Genomic DNA, 24,896 nt, shown 5'->3' on the forward strand with positions numbered 1-24,896 from the left:
GAGAGGAGGCCAACAAGGAAGTCAGAAATCCTTATTACTTAATAGAAATGAGTATGATGGAGGAAAAAGGAAAGAAGTTCAACCTGAGAATGTCACATAATTATATTATGATAAAATGACACATTCAAAGATCTGTTTTCTGTCATTAATAGTTAAGATTCCAGTTCATGTTCCTGTCGGCTATACGCATTTCCTATTTGTGACTTTAAGCACTACTTCTTCCATCACATGGCATGTAGTAATTTTTAGCTAGCGATGATAAGCATTTGACAGTGCAGAAAAGAAAACTGCTGGGTTGACTAGTGTATAGACGAGGTGACCATCAATGATAACATCACTGAGATTTCCTGGCATCTTGGTGTCTATCTTACGTGGAGAATTTTGCATCTTACGCAGATTTATCTCCATATATGGCCACCTTGCTTAGTTTTCCTGAATATGGGAGCTTGGCAAGCAGCTGGTACCTCTGTATGGCAATGAGAATGTTTATGGTATGTTGTGCAAAAATCTCATACAGGATACAGTGATGGGATTTGTCCCACATAATTGTCTGCAGTTGAATGGCATGAATACAGCTGTTCTGATGGTTGACATCAAACACCATTGTAGTCATGAAAAACTTGTGTTCTTTCTCTCCACTGTGGGAACCATTAAGAACATGTTGTCCTCTGTCCTCCAAATGTCTGTTCCTCTGTGTGGCATTGTAGTTGGGGCAGATGTTCACTGTACCTCCATTGGTCAAATGCTGCATCATTGTTTGATGGCTGGGGCATAAGTCCAAAATAGCTTAGTCCATTCTTCTTGGTATTTTCAGCTGGTAATTGAGATCAGTGGTAAAGGCTGACAAACCTCTTCTTCAACATTCTCATTACTTCCTGGTGTATGGGATTGGCTTTCATGGCTGCTATCTCTTGCTTACTCAGTCCAGCAGTTCTGGCTGTCATTAAATGCTGTATCTCTTCTCTTACAACTCGGCATATGAAAGCAGTGATATTATGGTGACCTTCCAAAACTGCTATAGAGACAACATTTGGGATTTGGTCATATTTCATTCCATCTGAATCTTTCCTGTTGCATTGCCATCATTTCCTTCATCACTTGATGAATTCCTTAGTTGCAGCATCCTCTGCCAGAAGAGCTTGATACATGACTTCTGTGACTCCTTTCATAAAATATTCTGAATGTAGAACTGTGTCGTGTCCCCATGAGGTTGGACCCTGTTATTCAATTTTTCTTCTGCTAAGCAGACTCGCTGCTGTTTGTTGCCAAAACTTTTCTTCAGTTTTTCCTGGGTTTTACCTCAGTTATGGGAAGTTGCTCTTGATTGTTCTAAAACCATGGTTGAGCTGTGCCATCCAAGCAACATTTACCAAATACATCATGTCATCCCCCTTCTTGTATTTGACAATGTGATCATATTTTTCCAGCGATTTTTTTAGGTCCTTAATGTGTCCCTGGAAAACACTGAAGAATGCCTGATGTGCAACTAAACTTACTGCCGTTGTTTGGTTGGTTTGGAGTATGAAAGGACCAAACTACAGGGTCATCAGCCCCTATTTCCTCATGCAAACAAGGCCAAAGTTAAAACAATTCCCAAAAGGAGTCGGGGAAAGTAAAAGGACGAAAACTAACAGGGAATCATGCAGAAAGAAAAAACGAAAGAAGCTAACCAAAAGGAGAAAACTTATTAAAAGGAAAAGTGGTGGAAGGAATCAAAACAATATAACAGGTGGCCAAGGCTGGCTGACCACAAGAATAAAAAAGGATGAGCCAGTCAGTCTGCAACACACCAAAATCTCCAGCCTAAATGAGAAGGTGAGATGAACACACACAGGGACAAGAAGAACACCAATGCAAACAAACAGCAAAGAAAGAGTGAGGAGGAGTTAAATTGTAGGAGGGGGGGGGGGGGGGGTGGAGGCCTGGAAGAGAAGGCCAGACTTCCACCCGTAGATTGCGTAATAAAAACCTCACTTATGAATAAAATGTAAAACAACAGCAGCCATTGAGGCACTGTCACCCAACATCAGAGGCAGGGTGCTGGGAAGGTTAAAAGTCCACTGCAGAGCAGCTAAAATAGGGCAGTCCAACAAGATGTGGATGACAGTCACTTGGGAGCCATAGCGACACCAAGGTGGGTCCTCATCATGGAGGAGATGACCATGTGTTTGCCAAGTGTGGCTGATGCAGAGCCAGCAAAGGACAAAGGTGTCCCTGCAAGTGGCTTGCATGGATGACCACCACACAGTCATTGTCTCCTAGACAACACATAGTTTATTTTGTGTACTGAGAGTGTGCCATTCAGTATCCCACATCACAGAGGCAAGCCAATCTCTAGAATTATTTTACTGGTAGCCTGTTTGGCCAGGCAGTCAGCAAGTTCATTTCCTAGGTTCTTCACAAGTCCTGGGTTCAAATGAAGGTCACTAAACTTCCACTGTAGCCGAGGGCATAAAGAGACTCCTGGATAGTCAGTACCAAAGGATGGCAAGCTAAGCATTGGTCGAGAGCTTGTAGGCTGCTCAAGGAGTCACTACAGATGATGAAGGACTCCCCAGTGCAGGAGCGGATATGCTCAAGAGCGTGATAGATGGCTACCAACTCTACGGTGAAAACACTGCAGCCAACTAGCAATGAGTATTGTTCAGTATGTCCAATATGATCATTGGCAAAACCAATAAGATCGTCGACCATTGATCCATCAGTGTAGACTAATTCTGAGACCTGGAACTCATTGAGAATATAGAAAAATTGCTGGTGGAGGACCTTGGGTGAAACTGAAACTTTTGAGTCTTGCAATAGGTCCACATGAAGTTGCGGCCAAGGCATGGACCATGAAGGTATATGTAAGTGGACACGCAGTTAAGGTGCTAGAGGGAAAGTGTCGAGTTCAGTAAGAAATGACCAGACATGGACTGCAGGGGAATGCCCTTTTCTGGGCCATCACTGTGAGAGATGGATCAGCATGTTAGGAAAAAGAAGATAGTAATTTTGAAGGTGAGACAAACTATAAATGTGGGCAGCATAATTTTCAAGCAATGGTTTCCACTGGAGCCACAATGGAGAAACGCCATCTTCCACGAGGAGGCTGTTCGCTAGGCTTGTTCGGAAAGCTCCCATTGCAAGCCAAACTCCACAGTGGTGGATACGGTCTAGCAGCTGCAGCATGGAGGGTGATTCTGAACCACACACCAAGATCCCATAGTCAACACGTGACTGCACAAGGGCTTTGTACAGCTGCAGCAGTGTAGGGCGATCAGCCCCCCCAGTCGGTGTGGCTCAGGCACAGAATAATATTAAGATGCCGCCAGCACTTTTCCTTGAGCTGATGAAGATGAGAAAGCCAAGTTAAATGAGTGTCAAAGACCAGTCCCAAAAAGCAGCAAGTCTCCACTATATCAATCAGTTGGTCATCAAGGTAAATTTCTGGATGGTGGTGGACAGTACAGCGACAACAGAAATGCAGGACGCAAGTCTTGGTGGCTGAAAACTGAAAGCTGTGAGTGAGGCCCATGAATGTGCCATTTATATGGCTCCCTGCAACCAGCATTCAGCCACACCCGTAGAAGAGGAATAGATGTAAATACAAAAATCGTCAACATACAGGAGGGAAGATACTGAGGACCCTACTGCTAGTGCAAAACTGTTAACAGCAATTAAAACTAGTGGGACACTCAGGACAGAGCCCTGCAGGACCCATTCTTTTGGATATGGGGCTAACTGTGGAAAGTGTGGAGCAACAAGAAGTTCCGTATAAAAATCAGGGGCAGGCCCTGGAGATCCCACTCATACAGAGTAGCGAGGATGTAGTGTTGCTAAGTCATATCATAGGCCTTTGTCAGGTCAAAAAGGAAGACAGTAGAGTGTCATCACTGGGAAAAGTCTGAACTAAGGGCAGACTCCAGGTAGACTAAGTCATCGCTGATGGAGCACCCTTGGCAAGAACTCCCCTGGGATGGAACCAGAAGGCCCCGAGACTCAAGGAGCCAACACAACCCCCGGTTCACCATACGTTCGAGCAGCTTGCATAGAATGTTGGTGAAGCTGACAGGATGATAGCCGTGAAGCCATGGTGATATCATGTTTCAAAGTACCCAGCACCTCCACCAAACATTGTCATGTCATAACCAGAATAAAAAAAGAAAAAGAAAATTCAAAACATAGCACTGACTGCACATTTACTAGGAACACCAACATACAACCAGAATAGAACACAACTGCTGTGCAGAGAATGGTTGCATTTAGCCAGACATTGAATATTCCAGAATATACAAAAATTGAAAAACATAACAAATTTCGATAATCTTCCAGTAATGATAAATACACAATAACAAATAATTACTGGTGGTCAGGCTTGTGCTGGTGACCCACAAGTGACCACTAGCTAGTGACACAACCACTATGCCACACTGAATGAAGCGCTACTCATGGAGGTAATGTCTTCAATTCCCTTTCCTTGTATAGTGCTTCTTCATTTTTCTTCACCTTTGAGCTATCCCTTCTTTGTATAAAAAAGGCTTGCCATAGAAGCTCTTGATATTCATACATATGCCTCTCTTTTCCACAGAGGTTTCTTTAGTTTTCCTCTTAACACCATCTACCTTTCCATTAATCATGCACGCTTGTACAGATTTGCATTTCTCCTCTAGCCATTCCTACTGTTAATGGTAATGTGCCTGCATTCTACTGTCTCATTTATTGTTAGACCTACTCTTGGTTAAGCAATATGATGTTGTGTTGATAATCAGTCTCGGCTGACCAGAAATCCTGTTCTCTCTGTCACTCCATTTCACTAATTTCCACTATATCTAACGCCAGCCCATACATATCTCTTTTTGAGTTCTCTGATCTGCTTACCTAGTTAAGGCCTGTCCTGTAGAATATGAAATTTGTTTTTTCTGTTGAAAATATCCTCCCCATCTGGAGGTCCAAAGATCCAAATGGGAGACTATTTTAACTCTAGAATATTTCACCCAGAATGATTCCAATACTATTAAACTGTCAATTAGAACTTTGTGTTCTCAGAAAGTATAATGACTGTAGTTTCCCTGGCTTTCAGCCTTCTGCAATACCACTATAGGATAATATTGGCTAATGTTAGAATGACAGATCAGCCAATTATCCAGACTGTTGCCCATTCAATTACAGAATAGGCTGCTGTCTATCTTTAGGAACCATTAATTAGTCTGTCTTCCTCACATACACTTGTCTGATTGGCTTTACCTACAGCAAAATTACATGTCTTTGAGCATGAAAGCCCCTATGGGTTACATGTTTCTCTTGTAGCATGCACACCAACTTTGCCCTATCAGTTTACTCCCATCTTTCAAAACTTGATCTTCATTCAACAGCACAAATTTAGCAACAGTGTTGGCATTTTGTCCATTAAGATTAAAAAATCCCCAAATCCTTTCAATAAGATGTTCCTCTACATTGATACATCTAGACAATACTACGAGTTGCAACATATCTACAGAGTCAATAGTTTTGTCAGCTATAACAGATATAAATTTTGCTGATTCAGTGTCTTGCAAAATTCTCTCTGCTAACTTCCAACAAACACTGACCCTTTAAAGAATGAAGCACTTTCTAGATGTGTCTTCTGCACAGACTCAATTTCAGTTAGTTATTTTATTACAACAGTGAAAATTACTAGGTTATTTAGATCTTCACTTCTTTATGTCTTCTTATAGCTAGTCCATACAAACTGTAACATTTAAGGCAATAAATTATTTTAGAAGGGAGTCCCTGATTTTTTCACTTGTTGCTGAATCTCTTTACATATGTCTGTGCTTTAATCTGATGGGCTTCAGCTTCCTTCTTAAAAGAACATCAATAAGTAAACAACAACTCTGATTGTAGGATAATATCATGTGAGAAGTAGCATGATGATTCGTTTTATATACAATAATCCATGTATTAAAGAAATATACTGACACATATTCGGCTGTAAGTTCTTGTATGGAAGAGACGACTCACGACTATACCAAGCATAACACCGACAACAAGTCCAGAGCCCTCATGTACTGCAACTACTGAAGCTCCATCTTCCATCCAGTAATGGATGTGCTCCAAGTATCCTTCCACAGACTTCTCATCATCAGCCAAGCGTGTTGTCTTGCAGAGTACCTCCTCATGAAAGAAACTTGCCTGCACATTGACAAAGTTAACACTTCCTTACATTACACTACTCAACTATTTTGACAAGGTCTTTAAAAATAAATTTTAGAAATTGCTTTTATAACTCTAAAGTTACTATTTAAATTTTGAATAAAATACCAGATGTAATGAATACATGTGATGGTTATATGTGTCAGCATAGAATTGGAAGGAAAATCAGCATTAGCCGTATTTTGTTGTTTTATTGTCAGCAAAATCGATTTCTGGTCATTTAGTGACCATCCTCAGTGCTGTAATATACAATTAAAATTTGTAGGCACTGGTATCAAGCTATAACCACAAGCTCAGAGCGATCACATAAACTCCAGTTCTATCCACTATTTGGTCGTGGTGCACACAACACACCATGGAGTCACCAATCAATAATGTGTCAGCATGCTTCCATGGCCATTGTCAATTGAAGTAACCTAAAGGTTATTGGGCAATATCCTCCTTTTCTTTTTTCTTCTTCACCAAACCAGTGTTTTAAACGCACTGTTGGGATCTATTTCAAGTTGACCACTGTCAGAAAATATTGCCTTCAACCCCAATAGGAAAAAAGGTTCATCTTATATACAAACACACACACACAAAATTTCAAGCTTTCGCAACCAGCGGCTGCTTCGTCAGGAAAGAGGGAAGGAAAAGGAAAGACGAAAGGATGTGGGTTTTAAGGGAGAGGGTAAGGAGTCATTCCAATCCCGGGAACGGAAAGACTTACCTTAGGGGGAAAAAAGGATATGTATATACTCGCGCGCGCATACACACACACACACACACACACACACACACACACACACACACACACACACATATATCCATCCATACATACACAGACACAAGCAGACATATTTAAAGGCAAAGAGTAAGGGCAGAGATGTCAGTTGAGGCGGAAGTACAGAGGCAAAGATGATGTTGAATGACAGGTGAGGTATGAGTGGCGGCAACTTGAAATTAGCGGAGATTGAGGCCTGGTGGATAACGAGAAGAGAGGATATATTGAAGGGCAAGTTCAAATCTCTGGAGTTCGGATAGGTTGGTGTTGGTGGGAAGTATCCAGATAACCCGGACGGTGTAACACTGTGCCAAGATGTGCTGGCCGTGCATCAAGGCATGTTTATCCACAGGGTGATCCTCATTACCAACAAACACTGTCTGCCTGTGTCCATTCATGCGAATGGACAGTTTGTTGCTGGTCATTCCCACATAGAAAGCGTCACAGTGTAGGCAGGTCAGTTGGTAAATCACGTGGGTGCTTTCACACATGGGTCTGCCTTTGATCGTGTACACCTTCCGGGTTACAGGACTGGAGTAGGTGGTGGTGGGAGGGTGCATAGGACAGGTTTTACACTGAGGGGCAGTTACAAGGGTAGGAGCCAGAGGGTAGGGAAGGTGGTTTGGGGATTTCATAGGGATGAACCAAGAGGTTACGAAGGTTAGGTGGATGCCGGAAAGACACTGTTGGTGGAGTGGGGAGGATTTCATGAAGGATGGATCTCATTTCAGGCAGGATTTTAGGAAGTCGTATCCCTGCTGGAGAGCCACATTCAGAGTCTGATCCAGTCCCGGGAAGTATCCTGTCACAAGTGGGGCACTTTTGGGGTTCTTCTGTGAGAGGTTCTGGGTTTGAGGGGATGAGGAAGTGGCTCTGGTTATTTGCTTCTGTATCAGGTCGGGAGGGTAGTTACGGGATGCAAAAGCTGTTTTCAGGTTGTTGGTGTAATGGTCCAGGGATTCAGGACTGGAGCAGATTCGTTTGCCACGAAGGCCTAGGCTGTAGGGAAGGGACCGTTTGATATGGAATGGGTGGCAGCTGTCATAATGGAGGTACTGTTGCTTGTTGGTGGGTTTGATGTGGATGGATGTGTGAAGCTGGCCATTGGACAGATGGAGGTCAACGTCAAGGAAAGTGGCATGGGATTTGGAGTAGGACCATGTGAATCTGATGGAACCAAAGGAGTTGAGGTCCATCCATACATACACAGACACAAGCAAACATATTTAAAGGCAAACAGTTTGGGCAGAGATGTCAGTCAAGGCGGAAGTGCAGAGGCAAAGATGTTGTTGAATGACAGGTGAGGTATGAGTGGTGGCAACTTGAAATTAGGAGATATTGAGGCCTGGTGGATAACGGGAAGAGAGGATATATTGAAGAGCAAGTTCCCATCTCCGGAGTTCGGAAGGGTTGGTGTTAGTGTTAAGTATCCAGATAACCCGGATGGTGTAACACTGTGCCAAGATGAGCTGGCCACACACCAAGCCACAGGGTGATCCTCATTACCAACAAACACTGTCTGCCTGTGTCCATTCATGCGAATGAACAGTTTGTTACTAGTCATTCCCACATAGAATGCGTCACAGTGTAGGCAGGTCAGTTGATAAACCACGTGGGTGCTTTCACACGTGGCTCTGCCTTTGATCGTGTACACCTTCTGGGTTACAGGACTGGAGTAGGTGGTGGTGGGAGGGTGCATGGGACAGGTTTTACACCGGGGGCAGTTACAAGGGTAGGAGCCAGAGGGTAGGGAAGGTGGTTTGGGGATTTCATAGGGATGAACCAAGAGGTTACGAAGGTTAAGTGGATGCCGGAAGAACACTGTTGGTGGAGTGGGGAGGATTTCATGAATGATGGATCTCATTTCAGGGCAGGATTTGAGGAAGTCGTATCCATGCTGGAGAGCCACATTCAGAGTCTGATCCAGTCCCAGGAAGTATCCTGTCACAAGTGGGGCACTTTTGGGGTTCTTCTGAGAGAGGTTCTGGGTTTGAGGGGATGAGGAAGTGTCTCTGGTTATTTGCTTCTGTACCAGGTCGGTAGGGTAGTTGTGGGATGTGAAAGCTGTTTTCAGGTTGTTGGTGTAATGGTTCAGGGATTCAGGACTGGAGCAGATTCGTTTGCCACGCAGGTCTAGGCTGTAGGGAAGGGACCGTTTGATATAGAATGGGTGGCAGCTGTCATAATGGAGGTACTGTTGCATATATATATATATATATATATATATATATATAGAAAGAAAGAAACTTCCACATGGGAAAAATATATTAAAAACAAAGATTCCAAGACTTACCAAGCGGGAAAGCGCCGGTAGATAGGCACAATAAATAAAACACACAAACACACACACAGAATTTCTAGCTTTCGCAACCGACGGTTGCTTCTTCAGGAAAGAGGGAAGGAGAGGGAAAGATGAACGGATGTGGGTTTTAAGGGAGAGGGTAAGGAGTCATTCCAATTCCGGGAGCAGAGAGACTTACCTTAGGGGGAAAAAGGGATAGGTATACACTTGCACACACACACATATCCATCAGCACATACACAGACACAAGCAGACATTTGTAAAGGCAAAGAGTTTGTGCAGAGATGTCAGTCGAGGCAGAAGTACAGAGGCAAAGAAGTTGTTGAAAGACAGGTGAGGTATGAGCAGTGGCAACTTGAAATTAGTCTGTGTATGTGCGGATGGATATGTGTGTGTGTGCGAGTGTTTACCTGCTCCATACCCTCTCCCTTAAAACCCACATCCTTTCATCGTTCCCTCTCCTTCCCTCTTTCCTGACGAAGCAACCGCCGGTTGTGAAAGCTTGAATTTTGTGTGTATGTTTGTGTGTCATCGACCTGCCAGTGCTTTTGTTTGGTAAGTCACATCATCTTTGTTTTTAGATATATTTTTCCCACGTGGAATGTTTCCCGGTGGTCAGAAAATGTGTGAAATACTTGTAGAGATGTTACAGGGCAGGTTGTACTGATACATAAATGTTAAGAAAGAAATTCGAGAAGTTGTGCCGTTTCTGAGTTATTTAACATTGAAGTTAGCCAATCAGATCGTCATGCGTGTAAATTCAAGTTCCATCTAATAAGACAAAGCACTCGTTGGGCAACACCGCCCCTGGCAGGCCACTTGAGTGTTCGCGCGCGACACCCCGATTGGCTAGATTCTATGCTAAATAACTCGGAAACGGAGCAATGTATTGAATTTTTTTCTTAACATTTATGTCTCAGTACAACCTGCCCTGTAACATCCCTACAAGCATTTCACACAGTTTCTGACCACCCTGTATATAATGTTGTATGCACCCTGTCAGATCATGCATAATATTTATGATTTGCCTTTCCAACAGCCCATATAGCTTTCATTCTTTCACTCTGTGCTTTCTTCCTTTCTTCTGACCATTTGGTCCCTGATCTTTTAGGGACTTCATTCTCTGGCATCTGTTTATCATCTGACAGTAAAGTTTCCTGTCTAGTATGTCTTTTGTTCCCATCTGTGACTTTTCCAAGTCATATTTGACTTCTTCTATCCATGGAATGTTCTTCAGTTTTGCAGTGTATGTCAAAATCTTGTGAGTTAGCCTTGAAGATGCGAGTCTATGAATGAGTCCATAGAATTTTGGTCGTCATTTCCTGATATCTGTGACAAGGTTGGACAGTTCTTCTGTTGTTTTGCACGATCTGAGTCTATACGCCTCTTCTGTATTATCTGGTCCCAACATTTTCCTCATGATCTTTCTTTCCTCCTTCAAGATGTTCTCCAGATCACCTTTTCTATTAAATACCAAGGTTTTGCTCACATACAGATCTATATATCGAAAGACCTGGAAGGCCTAGCAGTCTTCAAAAATATATTCCCTTCCAATAAAAATGATTACGTAATTCCACCTTCATGGCTTCTACTCACTAAGACTAAACATGATGTGAAAGAAACATAAATTACTCCTGGGAAACAAACTCTGTAGCATAGCAAACATTTAGCTTTTGACATATTTGAACAATTCCGCCTCCATACACTAGTGACTGCCAAAACCTAGCCAATAATGAGTGCCTAAACAAGACCTAATAAATATAACTCGGTAACTTTCTTGACTTCAGGAAACTATGTAAAGGCATCTCCTTGCCCATATTAATACAACACTGCAATTCTGACAGTGTCAAGCCATTCGTATAACTCCTCAAAATGATACATAAGTGAGATAAAAACGCTGAATTGTTGAAAAAATAAGACAAAACCTGATACATTTTACAATTAAATTTTACAAAACCTGATACTGTCTAACAACCTAAGTTACGAGATTGTGCGCCACAAAATTGCTATTTTCATATAAATTCAGTTCACACTCTGTGTACCTCTCTGAACTTCCAACACAAGTACATGTGTAACATCTGTCATGAAAAAACATTTACAAAATGTACACGAAACAACCAAAGGCTTTTTTTCTTTGGTGTGGAATAGAAGTGCTAAACGACACTAAGATTAGAGGGAACACAAACAAAACAATATCTGCAAAGAATGAGAAGAGTTTCTGTAATCTCCCACTAGCACAAAGGAAGTACAAAGTCACAAAGGAGACAGCATTAATACACCCACAAACAGGGACAAAAGTTTTCAACTCGTACTACTGTATTCAATACTACTATCATTGCACGATTTGAAAGTTGGTGGTAATAACATATGCTCCACATCCTCGGCGAAGATCGTATTTTGGAATTTAGTGAGCAGCCCCTTCCATTTAGTGCGTCATCTATGTGTAAGTGTGTCCCAATTAAAACTTTCTATGAGATTTGTAACGCTCTCACGATGGCTAAATGTACCAATCACGAATCTTGCTGCTCTTCTTTGGACCTTCTCAGTCTCTTGAATCAGACCCAACTGGTAAGGGTCCCATACAGATAAACAATACTCTAAGACTGGACGAACTAAAGTACTGTTAGCAATTTCCTTTCTTGAAAGGCTGTATCACTTCAGGATTCTTCCAATAAACTGCACTCTAAAGTTCACCTTACACATTACTTGTGTAATCTGATCGTTCCATTTGAGATCATTTCGAATAATCACACCAAGATACTTGACGGATGTTATTGCTTCCAAAGGCTGGGCATCTATTTTGTACTCATACGTTAATGGGGATTTTCACTTTGTTATATGCAGTAGGTTACACCTAGTAATATTGAGATATAACTGCCAGTCATTACACTATGCATTTCATTTCTCCAAATCCTCATTGACTTGTTCACAACTTTTGTGTGATACTTCTTTCCTGTAGACTACAGCATCATCGGCAGTCTAATGCTGCTGTCAATACCATCAACCAGATCGTTTACGTAAATCATAAAAATCAGCAGACCTATTGCGCTGCCCTGGGGCACACCTGATATCATGCTTGTTTCTGTTGAAGTCTCCCAATTCAGAACGACATACTGCACTCTGTCTGTTAGAAAACTTTCTATCCAACCGTATATGTCACCAGATAGACCGTAAGTGCACACTTTTTTGGAGAAAGCAGCAGTGCAGAACTGAGTCGAACATCTTTCAAAAGTTGAGGAATATGGCATCAGCCTGGGAGCCGGTATCTAGAGCCTGTTGTACATCATGCACAAAGAGAGCCAGCTGTGTCTTGCATGACCGCCGTTTCCTAAAACTGTGCTGGTTTCTGCAGATGAGCTTCTTAGAGTCTAGAAAGGTCATAAAGTCTAAACACAAAATATGTTCCATGATTCTACAACAAATCGATGTCAGTGAAATTGGTCAGTAATTATGTGCATCTGATTTTCTACCCTTTTTATAGATTGCTATGACCTGGGCCATGTTTGAGCTCAGAATATGTATTAAGATTCTACAACAAATCATTGTCTAAGTATATTGGACAGTAGTTTTGTGGATTACATCTACTACCCTTGTTGTAAATGGTGTGATTTATGCTTTCTTCTAATTATTGAGCACAGCTTTTTGTTCAGGGATCTATGATAGCCATAAATTCAGTATAGAATCTGACAGAGATTCCATCAGGTCCTGGAGCTTTGTTCAAGTTTAACAATTTCAGCTGTTTCTCAATGCTACTGAAACTAACACTTATTTCAATCTTCTTTTCGGTGGTACAAGGACTAAACCGGGGCAATTTACTTGAGTTTTTCTCCGTAAATGAACATTTGAAAATGGAGTTAAGCATTTCTGATTTTGTTCTGATACCCTCAATTTCAGTTCCCATCTCATCTGAAAGTGACTGGACACTGACTTGGGTGCCACTAAAAGCCTTCATAAAACACCAGAATTTCTTTGCGTTTTATGAAAGATCATTTGACAATATTCTGCTATTGCAGCAATTGAAGACTTCATGTATTGCTCCCTTGACAGCCAAAAGTGCTTCGCTTAGTATGTCTCAGCCCTAGTCCTTATGCTTTGTTTTAAACCTGTTATTACACCTACTATGCTTTCGGATGAATCCTTTAACTAGCTAGAGAAAGATAAACACATGCACACATGGGCCCACACACACACTCACAAACCTACCTTTATGTTGCTGCATTGTGCCAGTAGCACACACAGTGACTTCAGAGCATCAGATAGGGGTCTCATATTAATACTGTGGGCTAGGTCTATATGACAACTACTGATATCTGATGGATGGAATGTCACATAATCTAAAAATAATAATAATAATAATAATAATAATAATAACTTGTATGCACCACACACATACAGTCAGCTACTTGGGTTGCAGTCTGTGATTTGTGGAGTACTCCTGAGTCATTTAGTGGGGCCTTATATTTCTCAGTCCTACGAGCAAATATATGAAGTCACTGCCTGGCTTATCTGAGAACCACTGAGGTTCCTAGTTCAAGCCTTTCTCTCAACTCTAAACCAGCAGCCATTTGTGTTATTTTACCGCATTGCTTGTGGTAAACACATGCACTATGAAATGTTTTGTGCCTGTGGAATAGATTTCCCAATTTTTCTACTTTTTTCCTCTGCCTGTCATAGGTTTCAGAACATTTTTAATAAAAATTTTAGACCTCTTTGTACATTAGATGTCCGGTGATCCACATTTATTGTGTTTTGTATTGTGTTTATCTTTTGACATTAATGCACTAACTGGGACATTTCCAGAAACAATCACTGCAGGCAGGTAATGATTTCATTGACCAGCTGTGATTTCCAGTCACCTCAAATCTTACGGTGTCTGTGACACCTCGAAAAGGCTGTTCTTGCCCATCTTCCGGTAAGGTGCCACTGCATTAACATGCTTCTTTATGAAAGAAATGGTTGGAATACCACTGTTAAGTTTCCTTACTGTGATTAATCTCAGCATATATTGTCTCTAAATAACTGATGATGGTCGAAGTAGAGAGGATATAAAATGTAGACTGCCAATGGCAAGGAAAGCGTTTCTGAAGAAGAGAAATTTGTTGACATCGAGTATAGACTTAAGTGTCAGGAAGTCGTTTCTGAAAGTATTTGTATGGAGTGTAACCATGTATGGAAGTGAAACATGGACAATAAATAGTGTGGACAAGAAGAGAATAGAAGCTTTCGAAATGTGGTGCTACAGAAGAATGTTGAAGATTAGGTGGGTAGATCACGTAACTAATGAGGAGGTATTGAATAGGATTGGGGAGAAGAGAAGTTTGTGGCACAACTTGTCTAGAAGAAGGGATCGGCTGGTAGGACATGTCCTGAGACATCAAGGGATCACAAATTTAGCATTGGAGGGCAGTGTGGAGGGTAAAAATCGTAGAGGGAGACCAAGAGATGAATACACTAAGCAGATTCAGAAGGATGTAGGTTGCAGTAGGTACTGGGAGATGAAGGAGCTTGCGTAGGATAGATTAGCATGGAGAGCTGCATCAAACCAGTCTCAGGACTGGAGACCACAACAACAACAACAACATATTGTCTCTAGCAGTTGCCTTTCCAGATAAGATCATAAATACCCAGCATTATATAAACTATCTAAAAATTCTTGCTCTTTCTTGGCATTTCAGTTCTTTCTTTGATATGATAAATAATTCAAGGAGGGAAGAAACATAATAAGAAAGAAGTATGGGCATATAACATTTAACACATTCACACTTCTAGTGCTGAATAAATACATGTACCTTTGATATCAGTCAGTGAAAGAAGGCAGAAAGAATGGAAGTAGGAATTTAAAATTGCTGTGATTGATTTTATAATGTTTTTCGGCAACCAGTGAGTCATATCAGAAGATCCATATTTAGCACTCCAAGCTCTTATACAAGTCTACCTTATCTCAAACAAAGATAAAACATACTTATATACTGAAAAGGATAGATGCTACTCACTATGCAAATGCGCAGAAAGGCACAACAAAAATGTCGGAAAGAGAGCTTCCTGTCAATAAGGCCTTGGTCCAAAATAGACAGCATAAACACCCACACACACACTTACACAACCACAATTTGCACACATGACCACTGCCTCTGGTAGTTGGAACAATTTTTAGAGTTTTCAGGATAAGGAATTTAGAGAAAATAATTTACAAAAATCAAAAAATTTCATATTCTCTCACCTTTGTGTGGAAATATTTTGATAGTTTAAGAATTTCATGCTTTAATGTCATAGTTGCCCGTAAGGAGTCTTTCCACATTTCTCAACACATTACCGAGCGAGGTGGCGCAGTGGTTAGCACACTGGACACGCATTCGGGAGGACGATGGTTCAATCCCATCTCCGGCCATCCTGATTTAGGTTTTCTGTGATTTCCCTAAATCATTTCAGGCCAATGCCAGGATGGTTCCTTTGAAAGGGCACGGCCGATTTCCTTCCCAATCCTTCCCTAACCCGAGCTTGCACTCCGTCTCTAATGACCTCGTTGTCGACGGGACGTTAAACACTAACCACCACCACCACCACCTCAACACATTTAATAGTGTTCCATAGATTTTGTGTTTGTTTTGAATACAGTCATACAGAGTCCCTTTAATCAGCTGTAGTGCCAGTACTGCCAGTGTCGTCGTAACTGCCGTCTGCTTCACATCTCCTGTGCAGCAAGCTACGTAAATTTAAGTATTAACTGTCTTTCTCTTACTTGTCAAGTCTTTTTCCATGTGTTTTTGCTTTTAGGAAGCTTTAATTTTCGAGTACTAGTAATACCGTTCCATAGATTTCATGTTTGTTTTGAGACAGCTAGTGCTTCTTTTCATTATTTCCAACAGGAAGTGACTAGTAACCACAGTTTAATCAGCTATTAGCTGCCTTTAGTGAATTAGCAGTCTAGTTAAGAGTTGATTATTTAACTCACTACAGTAAACTGTTGATTTCTTATGATGGATAGGATGTGTGACAGCTGTGTGTGGATGCAGGAGGAGCTAGCCACTGTTCGCGAACAGCTGAACCTGCTGATGGCCATGGTCAGCTGACTTCAGGCTGCTGCCTTGGAGTGTAGTGGCAGGGGGAAGTCTGGTGTGTCGCATGGTAGACCCCAGGTGTTATGTGTTCACCCACGGTCCCTGGTGTCGAGACATCTTTACACGTACTGGGCACAGTTGGACCACCCTCTCCCCAAGGGGAGTGGCAGGTTCAACGACGTTCATGTCGCACGAGGCAGAGGATCAATGTGGAGGCTGGCCGTGTGGCATCGCCCACTCTGCCTGTGAGTGGACATGTGGCCACTCCTTCAGCAAGGTCCGAGCAGGCACATGAGGGGGAGGGGTTTATTAGTGATTGGGAGCTCCAATATTAGGCGGGTGATGGAGCCCCTTAGGGAAATAGTAGAAAGATCGCAGAAGGATGCCAGTGTTCACTCTGTCTGCTTGTGAGGGGGTCGCATCTGAGATGTGGAGGAGGCCCTGCCAGCAGCAATAGAGAGGACTGGGTGCACCTGACAGCAAATTGTTGCTCATGTCGGCACCATGACTCCTGCCATCTGGGTTCAGAGGTCATCCTCAGTTCATACAGACAGCTGGTGGAGTTGGTGAAGGTAGAAAGCCCCGCTCGTGGGGTGGAATTTGAGCTAACTATTTGTAGTGTCATTCCCAGAACCGATCACGGTCCTCTGGTTTGGAGCTGAGTGGAAGGCTTAAAGCAGAGGCTCAAACGATTCTGCAGAGATCTGGGGTGCAAATTTCTCGACCTCTGCTGTCGGGTGAAGATATGTAGGGTCCTCGTGAATAGGTCAGGCATGCACTACACGCATGAAGGGGCTACAAGTGTAGCGGAGTACATCTGGAGTGCACATGTTGGTCTTTTAGGTTAGAGAATTCCCTCCCTTGGCCCAACAAGACACCTCCCAAGACACGACAAGGTAGCAGTAGGCAAAATTCAACAGGGGATTACAATATTAATGTGGTAATAGTAAATAAGGACAGAAAGTTGGCTGAAACAAGATGTAAACAGTAATGAAATTCTAAACTCAGATTAGAATGTAAACCACAGAGACTGGCTGGACAGTTATGGAGGAGGTGTGTTTATAGCGATAAATAGTGCAATAGTATCAAAGGAAATTGACAGAGACCCGACATGTGAAATAATTTGGGCAAAGGTTATTGTTAAAGCAGACTAAAACATGGTAAATGGATGTCTCTATAGGCCCCCTGGCTCAGCAGCTGTTGTGGCAGAAAACCTGAAGGAAAATTTGGAAAATATTTTGAGTAGATTTCCCGACTTTGTTATAGTTTCGGGTGGAGATTTCAATTTACCAGATATAGACTGGAAGACTCAAACGTTTATAATGGGTGGCAGGGACAAAGAATCCAGTGAAATTTTTTTAAGTGCTTTATCTGAAAACTACCTTGAGCAATTTAACAGAGAACCGACTCGTGGTGCTAACATTTTAGACCTTCTGGTGACAAACAGACCCGAACTATTTGAAACAGTTAACACAGAACAGGGAATCAGTGATCATAAAGTGGTTACAGCATAGGTGATTTCAGCCGTAAATAGAAATATTATAAAAGGTAGGAAGATTTTTCTGTTTAGGAAAAGTGACAAAAATCAAATTTCAGAGTACTTGATGGCTCAACACAAAAGTTTTATCTCAAGTACAGATAAAGTTGAGGATCAGTGGACAAAGTTCAGAACCATCACAAAATATGCATTAGATGAGTATGTGTCAAGAAAGATCGTAAGAGATGGAAAAGAGCCACCGTGGTGCAACAAACGAGTTAGAAAACTGCTGCGGAAGCAAAGGGAACTTCACAGCAAACATAAACATAGCCAAAGCCTTGCAGACAAACAAAAATTACATGAAGCGAAACACGCGATCTAGTGTCCTATGCGAGAGGTGTTCAACGAATTTAATAGTAAAGTTCTACGTACTGACTTGGCAGAAAATCCTAAGAAATTTTGGTCTTATGTCAAAGCAGTAAGTGATCAAAATGTCCAGACACTCTGTGACCAAAATGGTACTGAAACAGAGGATGATAGACAAAAAGCTGAAATACTCAATGTCTTTTTACAAAGCTGTTTCACAGAGGAAGACTGCATTTTAGTTCCTTCTCTAGCTTGTCGCATGGATGACAAAATGGTAGATACTGAAAGAGAAGACAGAGCGATAGAAAAACAATTAAAATCGCTCAAAAGAGGAAAAGCTGCTGGACCTGATGGGATACCAGTTTGATTTTACATAGAGTATGCGAAGGAACTTGCCCCCCTTCTTGCAGCGGTGTACCGTAGGTCTCTAGAAGAGGATAGCATTCCAAAAGATTGGAAAAGGGCAAGGGTCATCCCCGTTTTCAAGAATGAATGTCAAACAGATGTGCAGATCTCTAACGTTGATCAGTTGTAGAATTTTGGAACATGTATTATGTTTGAGTATAATGACTTTTCTGGAGACTAGAAATCTACTCTGTAGGAATCTGCATAGGTTTCGAAAAATACAATCATGTGAAACCCAGTTCGCACTATTCGTCCACAAGTCTCAGAGGGCCATAGACACGGGTTCCCAGGTAGATGCCGTGTTCTTGATTTTCGCAAGGCATTTGATACAGTTCCCCACAGTCATTTAATGAACAAAGTAAGAGAATATGGGCTAGCAGACCAATTGTGTGATTGGATTGAAGAGTTCCTAGATAACAGAATGCAGCATGCCATTCTCAATAGAGAGATGTCTTCCGAAGTAAGAGTGATTTCAGGTGTGCTGTAGGGGAGTGTCGTAGGACCATTGCTATCCACAATATATATAAATGACCTTGTGGATAACACCGGAAATTCACTGAGGCTTTTTGCGGATGATGCTGTAGTATAGCGAGAGCTTGTAACAATGGAATATTGTACTGAAATGCAGGAGGATCTGCAATGAATTGACACATGGTGCAGGGAATGGCAATTGAATCTCAATCTTGACAAATGTAAAGTGCTGCAAATATATAGAAAGAAAGATCCTTTATCATTTAGCTACAATATAGCAGGTCAGGAACTGGTAGTAGATAATTCCATAAATTATCTGGGAGTAGGCATTAGGAGTTATTTAAAATGGAATGACCATATAAAATAAATCGTCAGTAAAGCAGATGCCAGACTGAGATTCACTGAAGAATCTTAAGGAAATGCAGTCACAAAACGAAGTAGGTTACAGTACACTTGTTTGCCCACTGCTTGAATACTGCTCACCAGTGTGGGACCCATACCAGGTAGGGTTGATAGAAGAGAGAGAAAAGACCCAATGGAGAGTAGAGTGCTTCATTACAGAATCATTTAGTAATTGCGAAAGCGTTACGGAGATGATAGATAAACTCCAGTGGAAGACTCTGCAAAAGAGACATTCAGTAGCTCGGTATGGGCTTTTGTTGAAGTTTCAAGAACATACCTTCACCAAGGAATCAAGTTTATTGCTCCCTCCTACGTATATCTCGCCCACACAGAGGCATACCGACTATCTTTCTTTCCATGAACAATACGAGACTGGAATATAAGGGAGAACCGATACAGGTACTGAAGGTATCCTCCACCACACACCGTCATGTGTCTTGTGGAGTATGGATGCAGATGTAGATCCTGTGACTACTCTAATTTTTAAAACATAATTTTGAAGTTTGGTAAAAGTTCCAAATTTTTGTAGTTCATTTTTCCAAATCAAAGATGGAAAAAATCTCAGAAGTGTGTATGTGTTGATTATGTCTGATAGTATTGTGAACAAAGTTTTTCATTACATGCAACATTTTCAAATATAATCTCATTTAGAGCAATGTATAATGTTTTAGCACATTATTAAAAATTCAAAATATATTAATATTTGAGAGGTGCCTCGTGGAACTTCAAGATATATTTCAAACAATGGAAAATCCAAGATGGAGTGTAACAATATTATGAGAAGGAAAGTTGCTACTCACCATATAGCGGAGATGCTGGGTCACAGATAGGCACAACAAAAAGATTTTCACAATTAAAGCTTTCGGCCATTGGCCTTTATCAACAATAGACACACACACACATACACACACAGAGACATACACACACACACACACACACACACACACACACACACACACACACACACACACACACACATGACTGCAGTCTCAGGCAACTGGGACCACACTGCCAGCAGCAACACTAGTCAAGAGATATCGTTTTGAGAAAATTTTCAAATAGTAATGCGACACATTCACTCTTGACCTGTGAGATGAAATGGACCTCTTGGTGATTTATGATGTAACTTGAGTGCATATTTGCAAATCACGTATTATGCAGTCTGTTATTTTTGATGAACTAGGATTGGTTACCATCAGCAAATGGCTGCAATATTTTTAAGTATTATTACATAATTTGCAATGATAAAATTGCAGTATTAGAACTGTTGATTGGATAATGAACATTTCATCCTAATACATGCCATTACTAGTGGCCTCTGGCGCTATCACTTGGTAGCTACTGGTGAGCTCCATCAATTAGCTGTCTTTGCACTGCTCGCTTATTGTAAATTGTCTCTTGTGTGAATGCTTAAGTATAACATTTGGAATATTTGCCAGTGTTGTTCCACCCATGCATACATAACTGTATTCAGTCTCTCATGAAGACATTTGTAACTTTTTTGTATCCTTTTGCAAAAAGAATTACTGTCATACTAATGCTGTAACAAGAATTACTGTCATAATCAAGCTGTGCTAATATTACTACTGCAACATCAGCTGCAATTTTGTTTCTATAGAATGGTTTGAGAATGGACAGAAGTCCAAAAATAGTCACCACCAATAAATAAGGAGACTTTCTAATGCAACTTACAAATGTATTCAAAATTTCTTTTGCAAAGAAATGTATTAATGGACTGGAACTTTACCAGAAGATGGGCAAGAACAACCTTTTTGAGATGTGACAGACACCAGAAGGTTTGAGGTCGCTGGAAACCACATTTGTTCAAGGAAACTACCACCTGCCTGCAGGGAACATTCCAGTTAGCAATTAATACATCAATGTCCAAGAGACAAACATGATACAATCATAGCGCATGTGCTTGTTGTTGTTATTGCGGTCTTCAGTCCTGAGACTGGTTTGATGCAGCTCTCCATGCTACTCTATCCTGTGCTAGCTTCTTCATCTCCCAGTACCTACTGCAACCTACATCCTTCTGAATCTGCTTAGTGTATTCATCTCTTGGTCTCCCTCTACGATTTTTACCCTCCACGCAGCCCTCCAATACCAAATTGGTGAACCCTTGTGCTTCAAACTTCTCTTCTCCCCAATCCTATTCAATACTTCCTCATTAGTTATGTGATCTACCCATCTAATCTTCAACATTCTTCTGTAGCACCACATTTCGAAAGCTTCTATTCTTTTCTTGTCCAAACTATTTACCGTCCATGTTTCACTTCCATACATGGCTACACTCCATACAAATACTTTCAGAAATGACTTCCTGACACTTAAATCTATACTCGATGTTAACAAATTTCTCTTCTTCAGAAACACTTTCCTTGCCATTGCCAGTACATTTTATATCCTCTCTACTTCAACCATCATCAGTTATTTTGCTCCCCAAATAGCAAAACTCCTTTACTACTTTAAGTGTCTCATTTCCTAATTGTCCATTCCGTTTAAATGCTCTTCCAGGTCCTGTGTTGTCTCTGACAGAATTACAATGTCATCGGCGAACCTCAAAGTTTTTATTTCTTCTCTGTGGATTTTAATACCTACTCAGAATTTTTCTTTTGTTTCCTTTACTGCTTGCTCAATATACAGATTGAATAACATTGGGGAGAGGCTACAACCCTGTCTTACTCCCTTTCCGACCACTGCTTCCCTTTCATACCCCTCGACTCTTATATCTGCCATCTGGTTTCTGTATAAATTTTAAATAGCCTTTCGGTCCCTGTACTTTACCCCTGCCAACTTCAGAATTTGAAAGAGAGTACTCCAGTCAACATTGTCAAAAGCTTTCCCTAAGTCTACAAATGCTAGAAATGTAGGTTTGCCTTTCCTTAATCTTTCTTCTAAGATAAGTTGTAGGGTCAGTATTGCCTCACGTGTTCCAGTGTTTCTACGGAATCCAAACTGATCTTCCCCGAGGTCGGCTTCTACTAGTTTTCCATTCATTGGTAAAGAATTCGTGTTAGTATTTTGCAGCTGTGGCTTATTAAACTGATTGTTCGGTAATTTTCACATCTGTCAACACCTGCTTTCTTTGGGATTGGAATCATTATATTCTTCTTGAAGTATGAGGCTATTTCGCCTGTTTCATACATCTTGCTCACTGAATGGTAGAGTTTTGTTAGGACTGGCTCTCCCAAGGCCGTCAGTAGTTCCAATGGAATGTGGTCTACTGCAGGGGCCTTGTTTCGACTCAGGTCTTTCAGCGCTCTGTCAAACTCTTCACGCAATATCATGTCTCCCATTTCATCTTGACCTACATTCTCTTCCATTTCCATAATATTGTCCTCAAGTACATTGCCCTTGTATAGACCCTCTATATACTCCTTCCACCTTTCTGCTTTCCCTTCTTTGCTTAGAACTGGGTTTCCATCTGAGCTCTTGATATTCATACAAGTGGTTCTCTTTTCTCCAAAGGTCTCTTTAATTTTCCTGTAGGCAGTATCTATCTTAGCCATAGTGATATGCGACTCTACATCCTTACATTTGTCCTCTAGCCATCCTTGCTTAGTCATTTTGCACTTCCTGTCGATCTTATTTTTGAGACATTTGTATTCCTTTTTGCCTGCTTCATTTACTGCATTTTTATATTTTCCCCTTTCATTAATTAAATTCAATATTTCTTCTGTTGCCCAAGGATTTCTACTAGCCCTCATCTTTTTACCTACTTGATCCTCTGCTGCCTTCACTACTTCATCCCTCAAAGCTACCCATTCTTCTTCTACTGTATTTCTTTCCCCCATTCCTGTCAATTGTTCCCTTATGCTCTCCCTGAAACGCTGTACAACCTCTGGTTCTTTCAGTTTATCCAGGTCCCATCTCCTTAATTTTCCACCTTTTTGCAGTTTCTTCAGTTTTAATCTACAGGTCATAACCAATAGATTGTGGTCAGAGTCCACATCTGCCCCTGGAAATGTCTTACAATTTAAAACCTGGTTCCTAAATCTCTGTCTTACCATTATATAATCTATCTGATACCTTTAGTATCTCCAGGGTTCTTCCATGTATACAACCTTCTTTCATGATTCTTAAACCAAGTGTTAGCTATGATTAAGTTATGCTCTGTGCAAAATTCTACCAGGAGGCATCGTCTTTCATTTCTTAGCCCCAATCCATATTCACCTACTACGTTTCCTTCTCTCCCTTTTCCTACACTCGAATTCCAGTCATCCATGACTTATAAATTTTCGTCTCCCTTCACTATCTGAATAATTTCTTTTATTTCATCATACATTTCTTCAATTTCTTCGTCATCTGCAGAGCTAGTTGGCATATAAACTTGTACTACTGTAGTAGGTGTGGGCTTCGTATCTATCTTGGCCACTATAATGTGTTCACTATGCTGTTTATAGTTGCTTACCCGCATTCCTATTTTCCTAATCATTATTAAACCGACTCCTGCATTACCCCTATTTGATTTTGTGTTTATAACCCTGTAGTCACCTGACCAGAAGTCTTGTTCCTCCTGCCACTGAACTTCCCTAATTCCCACTATATCTAACTTTAACCTATCCATTTCCCTTTTTAAGTTTTCTAACCTACCTGCCCGATTAAGGGATCTGACATTCCACACTCCGATCCGTAGAACGCCAGTTTTCTTTCTCCTGATAACGACATCCTCTTGAGTAGTCCACGCCCGGAGATCCGAATGGGGGACTATTTTACCTCCAGAATATTTTGCCCAAGAAGATTCCATCATCATTTAATCATACAGTAAATCTGCATGCCCTCGGGAAAAATTACAGCCATAGTTTCTCCTTGCTTTCAGCCGTTCGCAGTACTAGCACAGCAAAGCCATTTTGGTTATTGTTACAAGGCCAGATCAGTCAATCATCCAGACTGTTGCCCTTGCAACTACTGAAAAGGCTGCTGCCTCTCTTCAGGAACCACACGTTTGTCTGGCCTCTCAACAGATATCCCTCCATTGTGGTTGCGCCTAAGGTATGGCTATCTGTATCGCTGAGGCACGCAAGCCTCCCCACCAACGGCAAGGTCCATGGTTCATGGGGGGAGTGCATGTGCTTACCACAGGCAATATCATAAAATAACACAAATAATCCTAATTACTGACCTCAGGTTTATGTACAATTTAAGGAATGAACCTGCAGATTTATAATTTTTTTTAGAGATTACCTTCTACAAAAACTTACAAATAAATTATTTTCCATTTTTTTCTGTGTGCTGCCAGATTGGGCAGGAACTTATAATATGTGTTATTTGTCTGCTAAATACATAACCTGCAAAACATTCACATACATCTGCTGCTGACAAATTTGCTATAGTTGACATTGTCCTTGCCAAACTGTAAAATGAATTAAGACATTAAAAAAAGTTGCACAGTGATATCAGTCATCATAAAGAATAAAATACAGGTGCTTTCACTCACACCAGCGAAAGTGGAAGGTCAGAATGGTGAGCTACAAAAAG

General features: G+C 41.2%; 1 protein-coding gene across 4 annotated transcripts in view; it reads right to left on the reverse strand.

Annotated features, from left to right (window-relative positions):
- Nucleotides 1-24,896, reverse strand: part of LOC126336172 (uncharacterized) — a 108,130-nt gene that overhangs the window by 75,578 nt on the left and 7,656 nt on the right. For 3 of the 4 annotated variants that reach the window (XR_007564905.1, XM_049999669.1, XM_049999670.1), the window contains exon 2: nt 5,938-6,150. The exons of the other annotated variant lie outside the window; for it this stretch is intronic. Coding sequence is in view for 2 of the 3 variants with exons in the window: in XM_049999669.1 (XP_049855626.1) it covers nt 5,938-6,150 (213 nt within the window). In the remaining variant the exon portion in view is untranslated. The remainder of the gene's footprint in view (nt 1-5,937; nt 6,151-24,896) is intronic. 4 annotated transcript variants of the gene reach the window in all.

The sequence above is a fragment of the Schistocerca gregaria genome, chromosome 2 (assembly GCF_023897955.1).
Source record: "Schistocerca gregaria isolate iqSchGreg1 chromosome 2, iqSchGreg1.2, whole genome shotgun sequence".
In the NCBI taxonomy this organism is placed as follows: domain Eukaryota; kingdom Metazoa; phylum Arthropoda; class Insecta; order Orthoptera; family Acrididae; genus Schistocerca; species Schistocerca gregaria.